At 42.0% G+C, this 17,476-nt stretch overlaps 2 protein-coding genes across 3 annotated transcripts in view; one reads left to right on the forward strand and one right to left on the reverse strand.

The window, feature by feature from the left end:
* Positions 1–2,266: 2,266 nt before the first annotated feature.
* LOC117457861 (nuclear receptor subfamily 4 group A member 2-like) lies at positions 2,267–9,075 on the reverse strand. The gene is made up of 9 exons (XM_034098108.1): positions 8,995–9,075; positions 7,554–7,639; positions 7,418–7,466; positions 6,383–7,218; positions 5,402–5,531; positions 5,158–5,315; positions 4,167–4,357; positions 3,322–3,500; positions 2,267–2,631 (listed from the first exon to the last, which is right to left on the reverse strand). Exons 4-9 carry the CDS (start codon positions 7,211–7,213, stop codon positions 2,390–2,392), a joined length of 1,731 nt encoding a protein of 576 aa, XP_033953999.1. The 5' UTR covers positions 7,214–7,218; positions 7,418–7,466; positions 7,554–7,639; positions 8,995–9,075; the 3' UTR covers positions 2,267–2,389.
* gpd2 (glycerol-3-phosphate dehydrogenase 2 (mitochondrial)) overlaps positions 8,393–17,476 on the forward strand; it is a 33,050-nt gene continuing 23,966 nt past the window's right edge. The window contains exons 1-8 of one of the 2 annotated variants that reach the window (XM_071205170.1): positions 8,393–8,504; positions 8,596–8,630; positions 10,806–10,912; positions 12,003–12,011; positions 13,317–13,488; positions 14,409–14,533; positions 14,614–14,711; positions 15,473–15,636. In XM_071205170.1, coding sequence (XP_071061271.1) covers positions 10,811–10,912; positions 12,003–12,011; positions 13,317–13,488; positions 14,409–14,533; positions 14,614–14,711; positions 15,473–15,636 — 670 coding nt within the window. In that variant the 5' untranslated portion in view covers positions 8,393–8,504; positions 8,596–8,630; positions 10,806–10,810. The remainder of the gene's footprint in view (positions 8,505–8,595; positions 8,631–10,805; positions 10,913–12,002; positions 12,012–13,316; positions 13,489–14,408; positions 14,534–14,613; positions 14,712–15,472; positions 15,637–17,476) is intronic. The other variant, XM_034098098.2, reaches the window with a different exon arrangement.

The raw sequence follows: 17,476 nt of genomic DNA on the forward strand, positions 1-17,476 counted from the left end.
GCTGGTGTGAAAGCCGCAACAGGGGGCGTGGGGAGGGGCTCCTTATTTGAGATGGGTCTGGCTGCAGACCGCAGCAAGGAGGCGTTTCCTATAGGGGCGTTTCCTAACTTTTTTTTATCCAATAGCAATTTAAGGGATTCCAGCTGCTTTTATAAATCCTCGCAGAAGAAGTCATTGTTCTAGTGATGGGAATTCCGGCTCTTCTTGCTGAGCCGGATCATCTGGCTCACCAAGAAGAGCCGGCTCTTTTGGCTCCCAAAGGGCTCTTCAGTTTACCACATTTATACCTTTTAATTAAATCAAATGTAGCCCTGTTTTGACTAATGATTTATATGTGTACACATATATCACTTAAATTATTCAAGACATCCTTTGTACTAAAGTATTCAAAAGTAAAAATTACATGTTTAATATAAATTATTTGCTGTGGCCAATTGTTTTCATTGCATTTACAGACCCATGTAACTCTCTGATACCACCCAATGAATGCATTGACTTGCTTGTAGAACCACGCTACACAAAACAGATGGCAACACCTATAACAACTATTTAAAAAAAGGGGCTACTGTATCAACCTATATAAAGTATATAAATATAGTTTTTCTCCCTGCAGGAGAGGGGAGCGTGCTTTGAGATCAACTGCTAGGCTGCAGCGGGGAGAAGAGGGGGACAAAAAGAGATCTCCGTCCTCCGTGTTTTATTCTTATAGAAGTAAGAAGAGAAGTAATGGGTCAGAAACCCTCCTTTTTACGCAGCGGCCCAGACATAGACATCATAGCTACGGCGACACATATTCAGTTGCCAGTTACTTTTGGCATTAGGGCAGGGATATCTTTCAAGGTTTGACATAATGAATTGTGCTACTTTTAAAGCAAGCAACAATGTTTTCAAATCTGTAATCAAAAAGCTCCTCAAAAACACTATAGAAGCAGTTAGTTCAAACAGTAACAACGGACTACTTTTCTTAGCGGATGCATGTCAATTTAAATCAATACAACTATTTTTTAAATCAATAAAATATTTTTCTAAATCCATAAAAGCATTTCAATTATTATTGGGAGTCATGTCGTTACTTTGTTGAGAATGTGGCTATGTGTAATAAGCGGGATAATGTCCACATTGCACATTGCATAATGTGCCTTCATGCCGATCTAGATCCCTCCGCAAAAACAAAACAAAAAACGTCTCGTTCGCGGACGAGAGCCGGCTCCCGTCGTTCACTATAGGAAACGCCTCCTTGCTGCGGTCTGCAGCCAGACTCTATTGCCTTATTTTCATCTAAAGTAACAGACAGAGAATCAGCACTTTGGAAACAGGGCTGAAACAGAGGGGATTATGGGATGCGGCAATGATCTGTTTGATGTTTCAGCCAATCACAGACAGGTTCTGTATATATCTGAGACCTATAATATATTGATGTAAAACAGTATAATAGGGGACCTTTAAGTTGTTTAGAGACGGGTTTGTATCTATTGAAAAGTCATGGTGATTTAAATCAAAGTAGTGTTTGCAGTATGGTTGTTAATAATCCTCTTCCTCCTTGTTTGTGTTGATTGACAGGTGTCCATTGAAACGCAGCTGAAAGAGCTTCCTGTCCACACAAAGCCTGGGGCTGACCCGGGTAAATGTCAGCACACCTTTCAGAAATGCCCTTTTATTCCACCAGAGGAGGTTTGGAAAGGTGGGAGCCATTATTCCATCCCATAAAGTGGAGATTTCCGGGGTTCACCAATACCTCACTGCACTGAATCCATTAAAAACATCCATTTCAACATTGAAACATGAACTTTTATGAGATTTGCAACATGGATATTGATGATAGTTAAACATCTTGGAATTTGTTTTAAATAAAATACAGAAATTAAGTTAGAAAAAGAACAGTCGAGCAGCTGCAGAAGTAATGATCATTTCTTTATTAAAACATGGACAATGACACTTTAATCTAAGAACACCAGACCATGATGGACTACTGAACATTACTGTTATTATATTAATCACTATATGACTAATATGTGAGGAAAAACAATATTGGAAACACATTTCTTGTATAAAAACTGCCTCTTCATAAGAGTGTAAAACCTATAATACAATTACAGTCAATAGTGTTGGCCTGACAAGCAGTTAAAACCACATTGCAAAATAAGATAATAATTTAAATTACAGACTAAATTCATGTTTCCTTGAATACATGTCTCCTTCATAATCCAAGGTAATTAAGTGTTGAAATAAATTAGTTTTCAGTCTCATTTTAACTGAAAAATGCAATTTAACAACTCAATATCAGATTTTAAAATGTCTTTTTATGTAGTGCACATATGTCAAACTGTTGGAATGAAATCCAAAGAAGTGAAAAAGGAGCAAACGTCCCCCTGTGTATTCTCTCGTGTCTCTAAAACGGCAACGTGTCCAGGAATAACTTGTCTATTATTGCAGGCGGCGGCACCAAGTCCTCCAGCTTCAAATAGAAAATCCTCTGCAGGCCTTGGATTGACAGAGTGCGGAGTTCTCGCAGTTTTTCCAAAAGTCTGGACAAACGGTTGGAGCAGCAGTCTGAGTCTGCGTCCTGCAAACATTTGATGATTCTGTTCTGCAGCTCCTCCACCTTCTGAGGCTCCTTCAGCCCGTGCCGCTCTGCTGCCGAAGAACACAGGTCAGAAAAACAGACAGTGAACACAACTGAGCACAAGACAGTGACATCTTAATTATTTTCTCAAATGTTTGGAAGATCTTGCTAACTTTGGACAGCCTCCTTTTTAAACGCTTTATTGTCAAATAATTCCATTCAACAGATTATTTGATACTTTTATTATTTCGTAGTTTGAGGACTATTTATTTTTCCACCTAATCATTTTGTTACAAAAGTCATTCATTTTTTTTTACACTATAGCCGTTTTACATCCTTACTCGCATATGTATTTTATTTTTTCAAATATGTACAATAGTAAAAGAAAAGATAACTAAGAAAAATCTGTATCAGATACAAAATAGTGTATGACCTTTTTCCTCCACTTTAGACTGAATGTATTTTCCTACAATACAAATACAACTGTAACTAATGTTTGTTATAGTTTTCCAACTTTTAATGAAAACTATTTTTAAACAAATATGTCTAACAAAAGTCATATTTGCAGGAAGTAGGTCTAGTTTTTTGAATCTGTATATTCAGTTCTGGTTTATCCTATGTCCAGCCCCTTAAACCTCTCTGCATCATCCACATGTAGAGAGATGAGTTTATGGTGATACCAGGTGCAACTTCCCTACACATTTAAAGACTAATAACGTGCGTAAGTGGGCAAACAAAAGTGCATTCTAGCATCTCACCGGTGACCAGAGCCAGGGTGCATAAGCAGGAGAATGTGGACACGTTCAGGTTCATCCTCTGGAGGTTAGAGGAGAATTCAACGATGCCGTCGATCCACTCCCCGAAACCCCTCAGGCACTGCAGCCGGTGCCACACGGAGCCGTCGCAGAACATCAGCTCCCCTTCCTCCGGGTTGGATCTGAACAGAGGTGGCAAAAGCACACACATCCTTTACTCAAGTAGAAGTACAGATACTCGTGTTTAAAAATACTCTGGTGAAAGTAGAAGTACTGACTAAACTTCTTTACTCAAGTAAAAGTAAAGAAATGTACTTCAGTAAAAAGTACCCATAACCAGCAGCTGTTTTAAAGAGTACCTGACCTCCCTTTATATTAATAGAACAATAATGTCATTGTTAGCTAATGAATGTTTCCATGCTGAACAACGGCAACATGACAACGTTTCCATTGGTCCCTCTTCTTTAGAGAAGACCAGGAAGTGATGGATACACGGATCGTGTTCCAATCAATAGGCACGCAGTGACTCTGAAGAATAATGATCACGCACCAACACACATTCAGACTAAAGGAACCAGCTGTTTGGAAAATGTAAGAAGTAGAAAGTACAGGTATTTGTGTTCAAAAAAGTAAAAGTAAAAGGTCGTCAGAAAATAAGTAGTGGAGTAAAGTACTGATACCAGAAACATGTGCTTAAGTACAGTAACAAAGTATTTGTACTCCACTACTTCCCACCTCTGGATCTGAACGAGGAAAACAACTCCTTAAGGCCCCAGTAACACTTCCTTAAAGGTCCTTTTTAGAGCTCATTGGTGCCAAAGAAAAGAGGAAACATGCCTTCTCTTTACCTGTATGACAGTCGTAACACAAAGAGCTCCAGGAAAGCGGAGTAGAACAGGAGGTCTTGGTCGTGTTTGGGAAGGGAGGTGAAGCCCGGGATCTTCTGCGCCCAACCTCGAATCACATCCATGGATCGGGTCAGCAGGTCATAAAACTGCCGCACATGCTGAGCGTCCTCTCCTGGTGGACTCTCCTTGAACTGTGGGAAAGGTCACATCAGTCACGGCTCTAATATAGAAAGGCAAATTCAAAACCTATCTTTTGAATATGGCCTTTAGTTTGGGTTAACTTTCATTGTCCATGTTTGACTGTATTTTTTCTGTTCTGCTTTTATTTTACTTTTTTTTTTTTTAAATGTAACCTTTTTTAATTTCTTGTCAGCTTTACTTCAAGGGAATTTCATTAGGATCACTGTTGATGTTTTATCTTGTTCTGTATTTATTTTAATATTGTTGTTGTGTTTTCTTCTTGTTCTGTAAAGCACTTTGGGATGCTTTGTGCATGAAAGGTGCTATACAAATAAAGTTTATTATTAATATTATTATTATTGATATGCAGTTTTGTGAGCATTTAACACCTCGCTTATTGGTATACAATCAGTGGTGGTTCTAGACCAATTTTCACTGGGGGGGCCCGGTTGGGGCCAGTTATTTCACGAGAGGGGCACAATAAAATCGGGTTACAAAGACAAAGACAGTATAAAGTAATTGTGTAAAATAAATAGAAAATTCAGTATTTGTTTTTGTAAAGTCATTTAGTAAATTTAAGTGACAATTTAATAAAAAAACATAAACAGTATTTGCTTTTATATAAGGTAACAGTTTCATCTCCACTGTACATCAGGGTCTCTGATTTGATTTAGTTCCAAGAAATCGTAATATTGTAACCTTTTTTTTGGAGGGGGGCCACAGGGGGGTACCTGGTCAGTGTTACGGGGGCACTGGCCCCTGTTGCCCCCCCCAGAACCGCCCGTGATAAAGTAATGAAAGTATGCTTTACTTTGAAGTATTCAAGGCGAGAAGGCGGAGGGTTGGACTCCACATGTGCCCTGATGAGGCTGCTCAGGAGGGTGCTGACAGGCGGAGACGACTCAGGAACCGTTTTGGGTTTAGACGGCAGGCGACCCCTGCGACCTTTCAGACCGTCTGTCCTCACCACTGCAGAGCATGAAGAGAAAACTTCTCAGTTACATTTGAAACACCATTATGGAATATCTAACGTTTTTGTTTTATTGGGTTTATACCTTCTTTGACCATCCCCACGACGAGGCACTTCTGGAAGCGACAGTATTGACATCGGTTCCTCCTGCGTTTGTCCACAAGGCAGCTTTTAGCAGCCAAACACACGTACTTGGCTTTTTTTTGTACGGTCCGCTGCTTGAAGAAAGACACTGGTGATATTATGCATACATACCTACACTTCATTCCCATCCACTCGTTTTATCTGAACCTCTTTTTTAAGGGTGATTTGGCTAAGATCCATTCATTTGAATGACTCCAAAAGACCTTAGTTCAGAAGATCTGCAAATGCAAGATGAAGTCACACAGAAGCATTTTGGAACTTGTTCTTTGCTGCTGGCATCTGACACTTTCAAAGGCTTTAATCACATTATCTGTAGAACTAATGGTGTCCTCAAAAGGGTTATAAGGCAACAAAGGAGGCTTTCTACATGCCTATGTGCGAGATGATGATAATCTGGTGGCACGTGGAATATTTCTGTAAGGGTCTTACATGGTTCACATTTTCCAGGAGCGAAGTGAAAACCTTAAATGATCCTTTAAAAATTAACAGCAGCGCTCTTGCTCCTGTGGGCCATTTGAGGCAGTTTAAGGCATTCAGCAGGCGGACAGGGCAGTCTGGGTAAATACAGGGTCGTGGCCAGTCATAATTTGGAGAATCGCCCGGGGAATCTCCTTCAGAGAGGGGAAGGGGACGTTTTTTATTCATGGCACGTTGGTGGCCACTTTCATGCAGGACATTTGCCCCTATAACGCGTACGTGTGTCAAGAGATCAAAACGTGCATTTCAATCAGGAAGTGCAATTTAGGAGGTCAACCAGGAGTCCCAGTGGGAATGTAAGCGTATATCACTAGGGGACATTCAGGCAGAAATAATACAATGTTGTGTGTGCATTCGTTGCAGAATACTAAATGTGAGTTGCCTGCAAAATATCCAAGTTGAAATAGTTTTTCAGCATTAAAATGAAGTTGCGTTGTGAACAAACCTTGAAGAAACCCTTGCAGCCTTCGCAGGTGCGCACTCCGTAGTGCTGGCAGGCTGCGTTATCCCCGCACACCGCGCACAGCCCCTCCGTGCTCAGCTCCCCTCGGCTGGGAGAACAAGGGCTCTGATAATCCATAAAATGGTGGCTGTGCGCAAACTGCAGCGGGTGAGGAAATCCCAATCCGGGCTGCTTTCCGTGGGCACTAATAGAGCCCAGAATCCCGGGGCTGTCCAGAGGCTGGTGCGCCCCGGGTGCGTCCAAGTTCATGGACACGTGGAGAGACCCGTCAAATTTCATTTGGCATGTGGGCAAGCTTTGATTTCCATGTTGCGCGTGTTTAAGGGAAAACAGCGAGAATCTGGAAAGTGTGTTTTTCCGGTGCGCCGCCGCCGCCAGATAGTCTTGTCTAAAACTGTACAGAGATCCGGAGTCCTCCCATATGTTTCCCGGTTGGTGTTGAAAGTTGGATGTCATGGGTGAACGCGGCGAAGGAGACCGGTAATAATAAACAGATCCCGGGGAGGAGAGCAGATCTTCGGACTGCAGGTGGTTCTGTTGATAGCGCGGACACCCGTGCGCATCCTCCACTTTTACGCACGGATGCTCTCCCTGAAGCGGCATTTGGAAGAGGCACGGGGGCTTTACGTCGTACCCGGTGTCCCCCAAAGGGCCAAAAGTGGGACCCGACGTTGCAGCTGATATTTCACAGTTGGTAAGGTCCATGCTGAACTTGACAAACTCCGGGGTGAGGAAGTCGCAGCTGCCGGAGCTCTGTGAGGCTGGGCTGGCTCCTTGTGGAGAGGAGCCGCACTGGGTCTGAACGCACGGCATGGCCCCTGCAAGCATGGGCAAATACATTCAGTCTAAAGTGGAGGAAAAAGTTCATACACTATTTTGTTTCTGATATTTTTTTGTTATTGCCAAAGTCCAATGAAAATAAATTACGCGCCAGTAAGGAATACATTTCCAAAATGTTGACCTTTAAGACACATATTTTGCAGTATAAACAACAGCATTAATACAAGTCTTTATTACCTTACGTTATTACTTATTCTCCAGATGATGTTATTGTCCACTTTTTCCCCTTAAAAAAAACCAAAACCAGCATTTCATGAAAGCTTTAAACTGACAAGCATCATTTATCTGAGAGAAAAAGAAGAACATGCAATACCTCAGAGCTCCATGCAGTTCAGGACAGTGAGAAGTAACCCCATCTCTGCTGTGGTGCTGTGAGGATCAGTATAAAGTCCACTCTGTCTGGAGACAAATGGAAATGAATGTTCACTTCTCCCACTCAGACTGGCTGGCAGTGGCACCGTCAATGTGCTTTTGTTTACGTGGTGCGCACGCTTTCGCCAAACCCTATTACGCACGAGCCACAGGGGTGGGGTGGGGTCTGGAGTGTGGACAGAGAATATGGTTCATGTCATTAGGACATAATGCTTGCACTTTGATAATTTACAAGGATACTTTTTTACATATTTAACCGGATAAGAAATTATGTAAAATGCTAAATTAGTATAATAATCATCAGATTATTTTAATCTAAAATTGAGGAGCATCATTTTACAGCTCAAAACAAGCATGTTTACATGAGACACTTCTGAAAATGTCAGACTATTTTTATGTTGTGGGCTTTAATTTGTATTCTAAGCCTCCTGTACTGAAGACAGTAAAATCGACAGCTGGTGGCACTTCTCTCCTTCTTTATTATTATCCTGGAGGAGGAGGAGAGGAGGAGAGGAGGAGGAGGAGGAGGAGGAGGAGGAGGAGGAGGAGGAGGAGGAGGAGGAGGAGGAGGAGGAGGAGGAGGAGGAGGAGGAGGAGGAGGAGGAGGAGGAGGAGGAGGAGGAGGAGGAGGAGGAGGAGGAGGAGGCGGCTTGCGTTGTGCAATCTTAACCTTACTTTACGTCAACGGACTGGCCCCGCCTCCACTAGAACGCCATTGAACGAGCGTAGCTGAGCGCCGCGTTCTGATTGGCTCTCCGCTACGTCGCTCGGGGCTTCGCTACTTCCTGGTTGTAGCTGTCAAACACTACGCTCTGGATAACAACCGATGTCCTCAGTCGCCGCCCTGCATCGCCCCAAGCGAGTTTTAATCGGCCACAAAGCAAGAAATCCTGTAAGTGGGAATGTGTGTTGTATCATGGAGTGTTTCTGGACTTTTTAAAATATGTATGACGAATTTCTAACCCTGTGTTTTGTTGGCGTAGAGCCAAAAAGCAGCGCATCATCTGGTGGTTTGCTAGTAAGTGTATGACCATGAAGTCCTAAATTCTCCTCCTCTGGTGTTAAAGCTAAAGACACGCTATTGTATTTCTGTCAATTTCGATTATTGTAAACCCTTGCAGGGCTTTTTCCCCCTCCCTTCCTGTTTGTGTTATTAACAGGTATTCTGGATTAAAATACCTGTATAGCCTACGCTTATTCGTGCCTGTTAGGACGATTGCGTTTGCTTCAAAGATCAGACATGTATCTAAGATATCGGAACCTGCCATCATAAATCAATACCACGCACGCGCACACACACACACACACACACACACACACACACACACACACACACACACACACACACACACACACACACACACACACACACACACACCTACCTGCTGGGGAATCCCATTTCCTTCTAGAAATAGGCTACAAAGGCCTTTTTAAAAATAGTGGGAAATGTCAATGGACCTCGCCTGACCAGCCCACATTACACAGGAAGCCCCCCCCTCTCTGTTGACTCATTATGAGTACGGGCTGATGCAAGTGGATGAGCAGTTTATTTTCTGGTTATGTCACACACTCATGCCTCCAGCGTTTCCCATGGCATGTGGCTCAAACTGGTATACCTGCATGGTCCAAAAGGTCATTATTGTCATGTTCTCCAGTAATGAGCAGCCTGCGTGTGCATGTGGTGTGCTATAAAGATGCTTTTAATTACTTTGGTTACAAAGAACACAATGGTGCTCTCGGAGGAGATTCAGGTGATAAGATGGGCGGGGTTACCTTGGTTGGGTAACAACGCAAAGTGACATCACAAAGTGGCCCAGATCTGACCTGCTCATCTTCAGAGAGGTTTTTTGTATAGATGGATCAGGACACAAAGAGGGGGGGGGGGTTGTGTAAAAGTTAGGAAAAAGTGGACCTTCAACATAGAAAGTTGGCATCAAAGGGTGTCTAATCATTCTTTTAACCTTGTGTACTTTTTTAATTCTTGTTAGTGTACAATATCGGTTGTCACAACTACAATTGGAAATGTATTCACAGTGAGGGCTGTAGTTATATGTTATGCTTGTATTTACTTATTACTTTGGTATCTACAGTATATAGCAGGTAATGAAAGAGGCTAATTTGCCTGAAGCAAGGTCCTTCTAACCAGTGATGCATTCCATGATCTGAATGCATTTCTCTTCCTGTAAAGGAGACTTATGTCAGAGCTGTTATTGACTCACAACACTTCAGTCAGTTGTTATACCAAACTAATTCATGACATTTGTGCCATCTGTGTTTTATTCAAATGCATTGGAATCTGCGGCAGCCTTTTACTCCGTGTGTTGGGAATGCAAACCCTTTTTGCGGCTGAGATGGTATCATGTGTGGCTGGCTTAAAGGTGGAACCGGTATCCTGACGTGTACTCAAACACACACTCATTTAAATGTCCATTTGAAAGCCTCAGAGCTTCTCTTTCTTGTCGTGTTTTCTCTCATGTATTTCCGTCACATCCACATATCTGAATTTGATGTCCCCTGATATATTACATTTTAGCTACTATTTAAGTAACTAATATTTCGCCTACATGCACAGACTTACAGTATAAGATGGCATGACATGAGATTATACGGCATAGTCCTACAAAGAAGGAGCCGCTCACAATCCTCCTCATTGTTGAGTAATCTGTCGACACGTGGGCTTTCCAAATGTCAAGAATAAGCGAAAGACATTCCAAATGTGTTTTTTATTAAGCAACATGATTGAGAAAGGAAGGGAACACTTGATCATTATTGATTATGTAATGGGTAATTATGACACAATTAAAGTCTTTTTTGCAAGCACAAAGGATGTCCTTTCCAGCTTCTCAAATGTGTTAATGTTCTGCATTTAATTCATTTGGTATTTGGGCTCAGGACAAAACTAGAGTTGACAGTTATTAACTTTTTTCCAGATTTTTTTACACCAAACTATGAATTGGGGGAATAAGTTGCTTATTATTCTATATTTTAATGCCGCTCTAGACCAATTGGGTATCCTATTATGGAAACTAGCTCAGAGTTAAAAAGGTTTCTTCTAATTTAGTGCACCAGTAGACAGCATTCCTCTGCCTCTCCACGCCTTCTTCACAGGTGTTTCGGATCCTCCCCCCCCCCCGTGCATAAACAGTGTCTCCCGGCTCTAACTCCGCACTGCACTTTCCCTTTCCTCCCGCAGGAGCCATGGCGTTCAGGAAGGCTCTGAAACACACGGCGATGGTCGGCGGGGGGGCGGTCGCCACCGTTTTCGGCCTCTCGCAGCTCATCGAGTACAGAAAGACGCAGGTAAGCTCCAGAGAAATGCACCCAACATATTTAATTCTGTCGGTTATTATATGCTGCATCACATGCGTTTCCATCCTGTCAAGTCTAAAGTCAAACTTTGAACTGTGTTGTGCATGACAACAGTACAGTATTGTCAATATTTTGGCTTGAAACAAGTTGCCCCAGCAGGGAGAGTGCGGCCGTCTGGGCATGTCCTATCTGGATGTGGAATGTGCACGCTGTCATTTTTAACAAAGTATTTTTTTATGATTTGTTGCATCAGGAAGCATCAAAAGCATGGCGGCACTGGATCCTGAACGGCTTACAAAAAGATCATATTTTCATTGTGGGAAAAACCACCTCATATGTGTAACATGTGTTTTATTATCTTATTGTTTCCCAATCAGTCTGTTTGACTGTTTGCCGCTGAAGCCATGCCAAGACTGGTTGTCAGGTGTAGACACTACAATGGCCGAATGAAGGCTTACTAAGGCTTACATAAGGCTTCATTATAATCAAGATATTTTCATAAATACTGTATATGTTAAAGAAAAGCTTTAGCCCATAATGGCCAGTACAAAAGCTCAGTGTTGAGGTTAAACACACGATACATAGTGTGTTATTTCCTTAGCTTTGAGGTGCTAGTCGGCCGTTCTTGTTACGTGAGATTTGATTTAATTCATTCGATATGTTGTACGTTTGGGGGTTTAACACTTAATTCTCAAACTTGTATTCTTATAAGCCACTTGGCTGCTTGACAGTATAGAAAGGACAACATTTAAAAAAAAAAAAGCTCTCACAGTTTCCTGTCTGGTGACCATGGAAGCACTGCTGTCCTTGAAAGACACACGTTTTGTCCGAATGTCAAGGAGCCTGGAAACTCGAGACGTCATCGTTAACACATACTACACATTGCATAACGTCTCTATTGGGGCCGGACAAGCAGCTGTGTTTCCCGTGACCTCTGACCTCACGCCGGCCTATTTCAGGCGCCAGCTCCTCACGACCACATACCTGACTTTATATGACTGTGCAAACCCTAATGTGAACTTTGTTTTGTGTCCTGTTGCGATAATGTCTCCCCTTGCCCATCGTCGTCCTCTCCACCAAGCATGGATTGGTAAGCAAGAAGTCGACCCTGATGAAACACAATTATTTTCACAATAGTTTGTAATCATGCATGCCTTTCTAATCCCAGTAATTGCACCGCTGATGAGATGAATGTCCGTCTTGTCTCCTGTTGCAAGGGCATATGGCTTGGAGAAGTTTTCAACGCAGCGGCCGATTGGCTATTAGCTTGGGCCTTGCTGTGCCACTCACTGACTTAGCTTGATTACAGGGGGCACGCTGGCACTTAATTCTGTGGCGTTGTTTGTCTGTATGCATCTTCAAAAATAGACAATGATTATATCATCGCCTTGCTCGCGGTCGCAGAGCTAAATTACAAACGCCTTTCCACTATTTGCAAGTCAAATGCCCCGCTTGCCTCAAAGCAGCTTGATGCAATCATTTAGCTTCAGCCGCTAAATAGAGACATGAATGAATATTTCATTAGACCCCACACACACGAGGGGAGCTGTGCTTTTTTGTTGTGCTTTTAATTCATTATTTTGTTAATCAAACGATGAAAAAGAATGATTTTAAAGGATTGTGATTTTGTGTTTTGCACTGTTGATCTGCATGTTGCACGCCGTTAGTAACGCTCGGCAAACTTGCTACTAATAACTAATAACAAGAATATGTTTTATGATTATTTTAGCAACACTTTACTTGGAAACTGAAGGTGAAATGAGACGTTATGAGTGACTTCTAACCTCACTTCCATAACACTGCACATTTGTACTACACAATACTTTGTTACAAGTAGTCTTGCATCCAAACCAAGTAAAAGTACGCAACTATGATCTGCAAAAAGGGTCAAAAGTATACATTTTCGAGCAGTTGCAGCATTACATATTCTAGCTAGTATTAACTATTCAAAATACTGCTTGGTAGTTAAAAGTACACAAAGGCATCATGGTTTATTATCCATTCATGCAAAGTAACAAATATAATTTTCTTCCAATTCAGAGTTTTCGATTTAAATGAAAGTAATATTATGAAAAATATTCATCAGTCAGGCTGTAATAAATAATCACTGTAATAAAGACACTTCTAGGCTTCCGTACGCATGTTACAGTACAGCTATCTATATATAATAATGTATTCAAATAATTGCAAGTCATCAAGCATTATATCACATGTCATTGTATGAGGTGTTTTAATGCATGAGCACATTACACTGGCATGTTTATGTCTCACTACGCACCTCAAGGAAAGTGTTGCTATATATGACAATTTAGCATAGTTCCAATAGAAATTAACAGTGTTTTTGCACGATTTAGGGAATCATTAATGTGTGTGTGTGTGTGTGTGTCACTCCCAGGCTCGGTTAGCCCACGTGGCAGCAGAGGCGGAGCTGAGGGTCCCCTTCGCCGATGAGTTCCCCTCCCGGCAGGCGCAGCTGGCGGCGCTGCAGAACACCGAGGAGTTTGACGTCCTGGTGGTCGGGGGAGGGGCCACGGGGGCCGGATGTGCCTTAGACGCTGTCACACGCAGTAAGCCCCTTCCTCACTTTCCTGCGATGTAACAGGTTTCGAGCTCAAGTCACCTTTAAAAGCTGGCACGAGAGCTTGTAAAGGTCCCGCTGCAGTACGTCAGCTGGCTCAGAAGCTTAACTAGTTGCTGTAAACACACTTCAGATGCATGTCGGAACTGTAGTAATACCATAAAGGAAGGTCTCCTATTATACTATTCTTAGGCATATATTATAGGTCTCAGATATATAAATAACATGTCTATGAAGTGTTTTGCTCAAAATACCAAACAGATCACCCATTCTAGCCATGCCTCATATCCCTCTATTTCAGCCCTGTTAGAGAAGTGCTGATTCTAGGTCCGTAGCTTTAAATAAAAAAAACGCTAAACGCTGCCGTGATTAAACGCCATATCGTGTTCCAAACCACAGCAAGGATTATTATCTGAGACAGTATGGAGCTCAAATGCTTTTTCTCTCTCAGGTTTACCACAAGGTGAGTTCCTTTTTTTATATCCTGCTTCTTTACACATACTCTCTCCAGTACAGGTTAGCTCTGAGTGTTAGCGACGCTTGCTAATGTAAACAAAGACCATATTACTTCCAAAACACGTCAGACATTGTTTCTGATAGCGAAGTTTCTGATTGGGCCGTGGGCGTAAAGCCAGCCCACATTTCAGATATTACGTCATATCGGCAGCAAATCTGGATCAGCTCCGTTGTTCCCCCGTTTTTAGAGATTTGGGTACGGAGGGAAAGAGAGAGGGTTTTGTTTTCTGACACTTTGTGAGTTACCGGACACCGGGGACACATTTATGTATAAAAGACATAAACAAGTGCATTTTGCATGATAGGGGACCTTTAATCGTAAATATATATCCAGCATGTGCTTCAAACTAAATGTGTGTTTCTGTATATATTCACTTCGTAATTTCTTCCCAGACCTCAAGACCGCTCTGGTAGAGAGAAGCGATTTCTCCTCGGGGACGAGCAGTCGGAGTACCAAGCTACTCCACGGGGGGGTCCGCTACCTGCAGAAGGCCATCATGCAGCTGGACTACGAACAGGTTCCTCTTCATCCTCCTACTCTTCATTTTCAGACTGTTGTGTTGCTCTTCCCCGTCTTCATCTTCCTCTGTGTGAACAGTACATGATGGTGAAAGAGGCCCTCCGTGAGCGAGCCAACCTCCTGGAGATCGCCCCTCACCTCTCTGCGCCCCTACCCATCATGCTTCCTGTGTACAAGTAGGTGTCAGGACTCCAAACACTTTTAATCCCTGGAAAAATATGTAATTTTAATCAAATGTGTTTAATTTGATCTCCTGTAAAGGCGTCCTATGCCTTTGAGCATTCATCAGCGTTGTCTGCTAGAAGCTGTCATTAAATGGCTTTCTATCCAGATGTAATCCTTGTTATGGTCATTTTTAACTCTTTATTGTCTCCAGGTGAAGGATTTTAATCATCCGTGTCCTTTTTTGGGAGAAAAACAAACTTTAATTGGCTTCACTCAGTGTTTTACCCGTTGTACTCTTACTTTCATGAGGTGCAGACCTCTGCGGATAATTCAGCTTTTGGTAAAAACCCACTTGAATACAATTAAAACCTGAGAAACTGACTGAAAAACAACAAACTCCCAAACATGAGAGTAACAAATGCGTCACTTCCGGGCAAAAAGTATGGCTCCGCCCACTTTTGGAGGAAAACAACGCTGTCATTTGAACGGCGGTCAATACAAATTCTGAAGTTTTTGCCAATCCGATTAGAAATGTAAGAAACCGTGTATTTTTGGATCTTCTGAGAGCCCGATTACAATGGCCAGTCAGGCAAACAATTACATGAAGTCATTGGAAATCGACGATCGGGCTCGATGTGTGGTTATATAGTACACGGACGTGACTTGGAAACACCAGCAAACTTGGTCTTTTGTCATTGTTTTCATTGAGAGACTCCTAGCAGAAAATAACAAATCAAATGTAGTGACTTTACTCACTCTGTTCATTTCCAAGATGGTGGCAGTTGCCTTACTACTGGGCGGGGATCAAGATGTACGACCTGGTGGCGGGGGCGCAGTGCCTGAAGAGCAGCTACGTCCTCAGTAAGGCCAAGGCCTTGGAGCATTTCCCCATGCTGAAGAAGGACAAGCTGGTGGGAGCCATCGTCTACTACGACGGTGAGTCAGAGCAGAGGCCTCTGTGCTTTGAACACAGACCCCGGTGTGTGTGGACAGTGATCTACAATTGTTGATTCTTTATTTTCTGTAAACACGGACAAAGCAGCAAACCCAGTCTTCTTGCCCTTTTCCACTGCTTTCTCTCCGATGCTTATGAATTCGATAAATGTGACAAACAAGAATGAAAAGCATTCTTTAACCTTACAGTTATTTGGTTCCCTGTAAAAGCCTCAGGAAAAAGATTTAATGAAATTATTTAAGAATAAAAATTCATTCTAATAATTGGAAAGTTTTGTAAACATGTATCCAGTGAATCAGAATGCCTTTATTAGTCCCAGAGCGGGGACATTTAAGTGGCAAAGCAGGTTTAAAAAGGCATGTAATAATAGAGAATAAGCTAACGTATTAAATATAGAAAAGACACATAACTAATAATAGAATAACATAAAGACAAATAAGTACACATCCATGGCTAAAAAATGAGCAATTTAATAAACTAAGTGACATAAGTAACATCACAAGCTTACGATGCAACAAAAATAAAAATTGTAATCTTACTTTAAGGTAATTCCAGTTGTAAAATTGTAGAAATTGTGGAATTAGATGATTAAGCCAAACAGAACATTAACTAGGCCTCAGATGTAAACCGTGCCCCGTGGCCTTCACATCTCCACTGGTGCCGAACACATTGTGTTGACAGGCTCTCTCCTCCCCGTGGCAAGAAGCTGCTTTATTTATTTTTTATATATATGTGTGTGAAGAGACTGTTTTGGTGATAATCAGTTAAACAAAAAGAGCTTTCCGTCAAAATATGTGTTAAAATCACTGTTGCTTTTTTAAAGGATAAATAATTAACTGCAGTTTTGTCGTGTTTAATAAAAGAAAATTCCCAGTTTGAAAGAGATTGCATTTCTTGAGAGATCTTGCAATTGATGCCTTATACAACACACAGAAGATGTATGTAATATAAAACACACTGCCTTTGTGCTCTGAGTATGAAATAGAAGTGGGTTAGATATAAATGCATCTCCTGCAGGCTGGAGAAAAGGACGAACATTTTCTCGGTGCAAAGCAGCACATGTTTGATTTGCACTCCCCCGCCCTCCCCCCTGCCACCATCATCTGCTCTGAGGGGGGGACGGGGGGGACAGCGGAGGGATGAGGCGTCTTTTTCTCCAATTATGCTGTCTGGAACAATCACGCCGGTGACATTTGGAAATCTGACCTTCTCTCCCGGCGGTGCGGTGCGGAGGAGAGCAGCAGATATTTCTCCTGCTGCCACCAAGTGCAGGAAGTGGAAGGCCCAACGCGCTGTTTTTCAACTCTATGCTTACTTTTGGTCAATTAAGGACTGATCTATACACATCGATAGACACATTTAGTCAAATAGACAGCTTGGATTTGAGTTGGGGTTTTGCCCACTTTCTTGACAGAAGACATGGAAGCATCACAAACCACACAATAACCACTCTACTTCACAATGTCTCTTATGAAAAGGCAATCTTCAATATAGGTTCTATTTACCTGCACAAATATACTATGAGCTGTGCTTGTCTTCGACCAATTAAAATCTCTTATTGCTTTGTTTTCTCCTCACCATATATAACTCCTGATGACAGGAGCTCTCACACTATTTCTCACATGAATGAAAATAACATTATCACATTTGATTAAGAAATGTAAGTAAGATGAATGAAATGAGGTTTGGATCAGATAGTACATATATTTCTTTATGTATTTTTCTTCCTTCCATTCGTCAGTATTTGTCGGAAACAATACAGTATACTTAAGAAGTGTATTATTCCCCCCCCTGCCTAAAACTCTCCGTCTTTATCTCTTC

Source organism: Pseudochaenichthys georgianus, chromosome 2, assembly GCF_902827115.2.
Source record: "Pseudochaenichthys georgianus chromosome 2, fPseGeo1.2, whole genome shotgun sequence".
Taxonomy (NCBI): Eukaryota; Metazoa; Chordata; class Actinopteri; order Perciformes; family Channichthyidae; genus Pseudochaenichthys; species Pseudochaenichthys georgianus.

Coding starts and splice junctions, on each gene's coding strand:
- LOC117457861 (XM_034098108.1), bottom strand. CDS start 7,213: ATGCCGTGCGTTCAGACCCAGTGCGGCTCCTCTCCACAAGGAGCCAGC. Junction 5,316..5,401: donor CGTGGGGATGGTCAAAGAAG/GTATAAACCCAA, acceptor CATGCTCTGCAG/TGGTGAGGACAGACGGTCTG. Junction 2,632..3,321: donor CACCCTGGCTCTGGTCACCG/GTGAGATGCTAG, acceptor CTTCGGCAGCAG/AGCGGCACGGGCTGAAGGAG.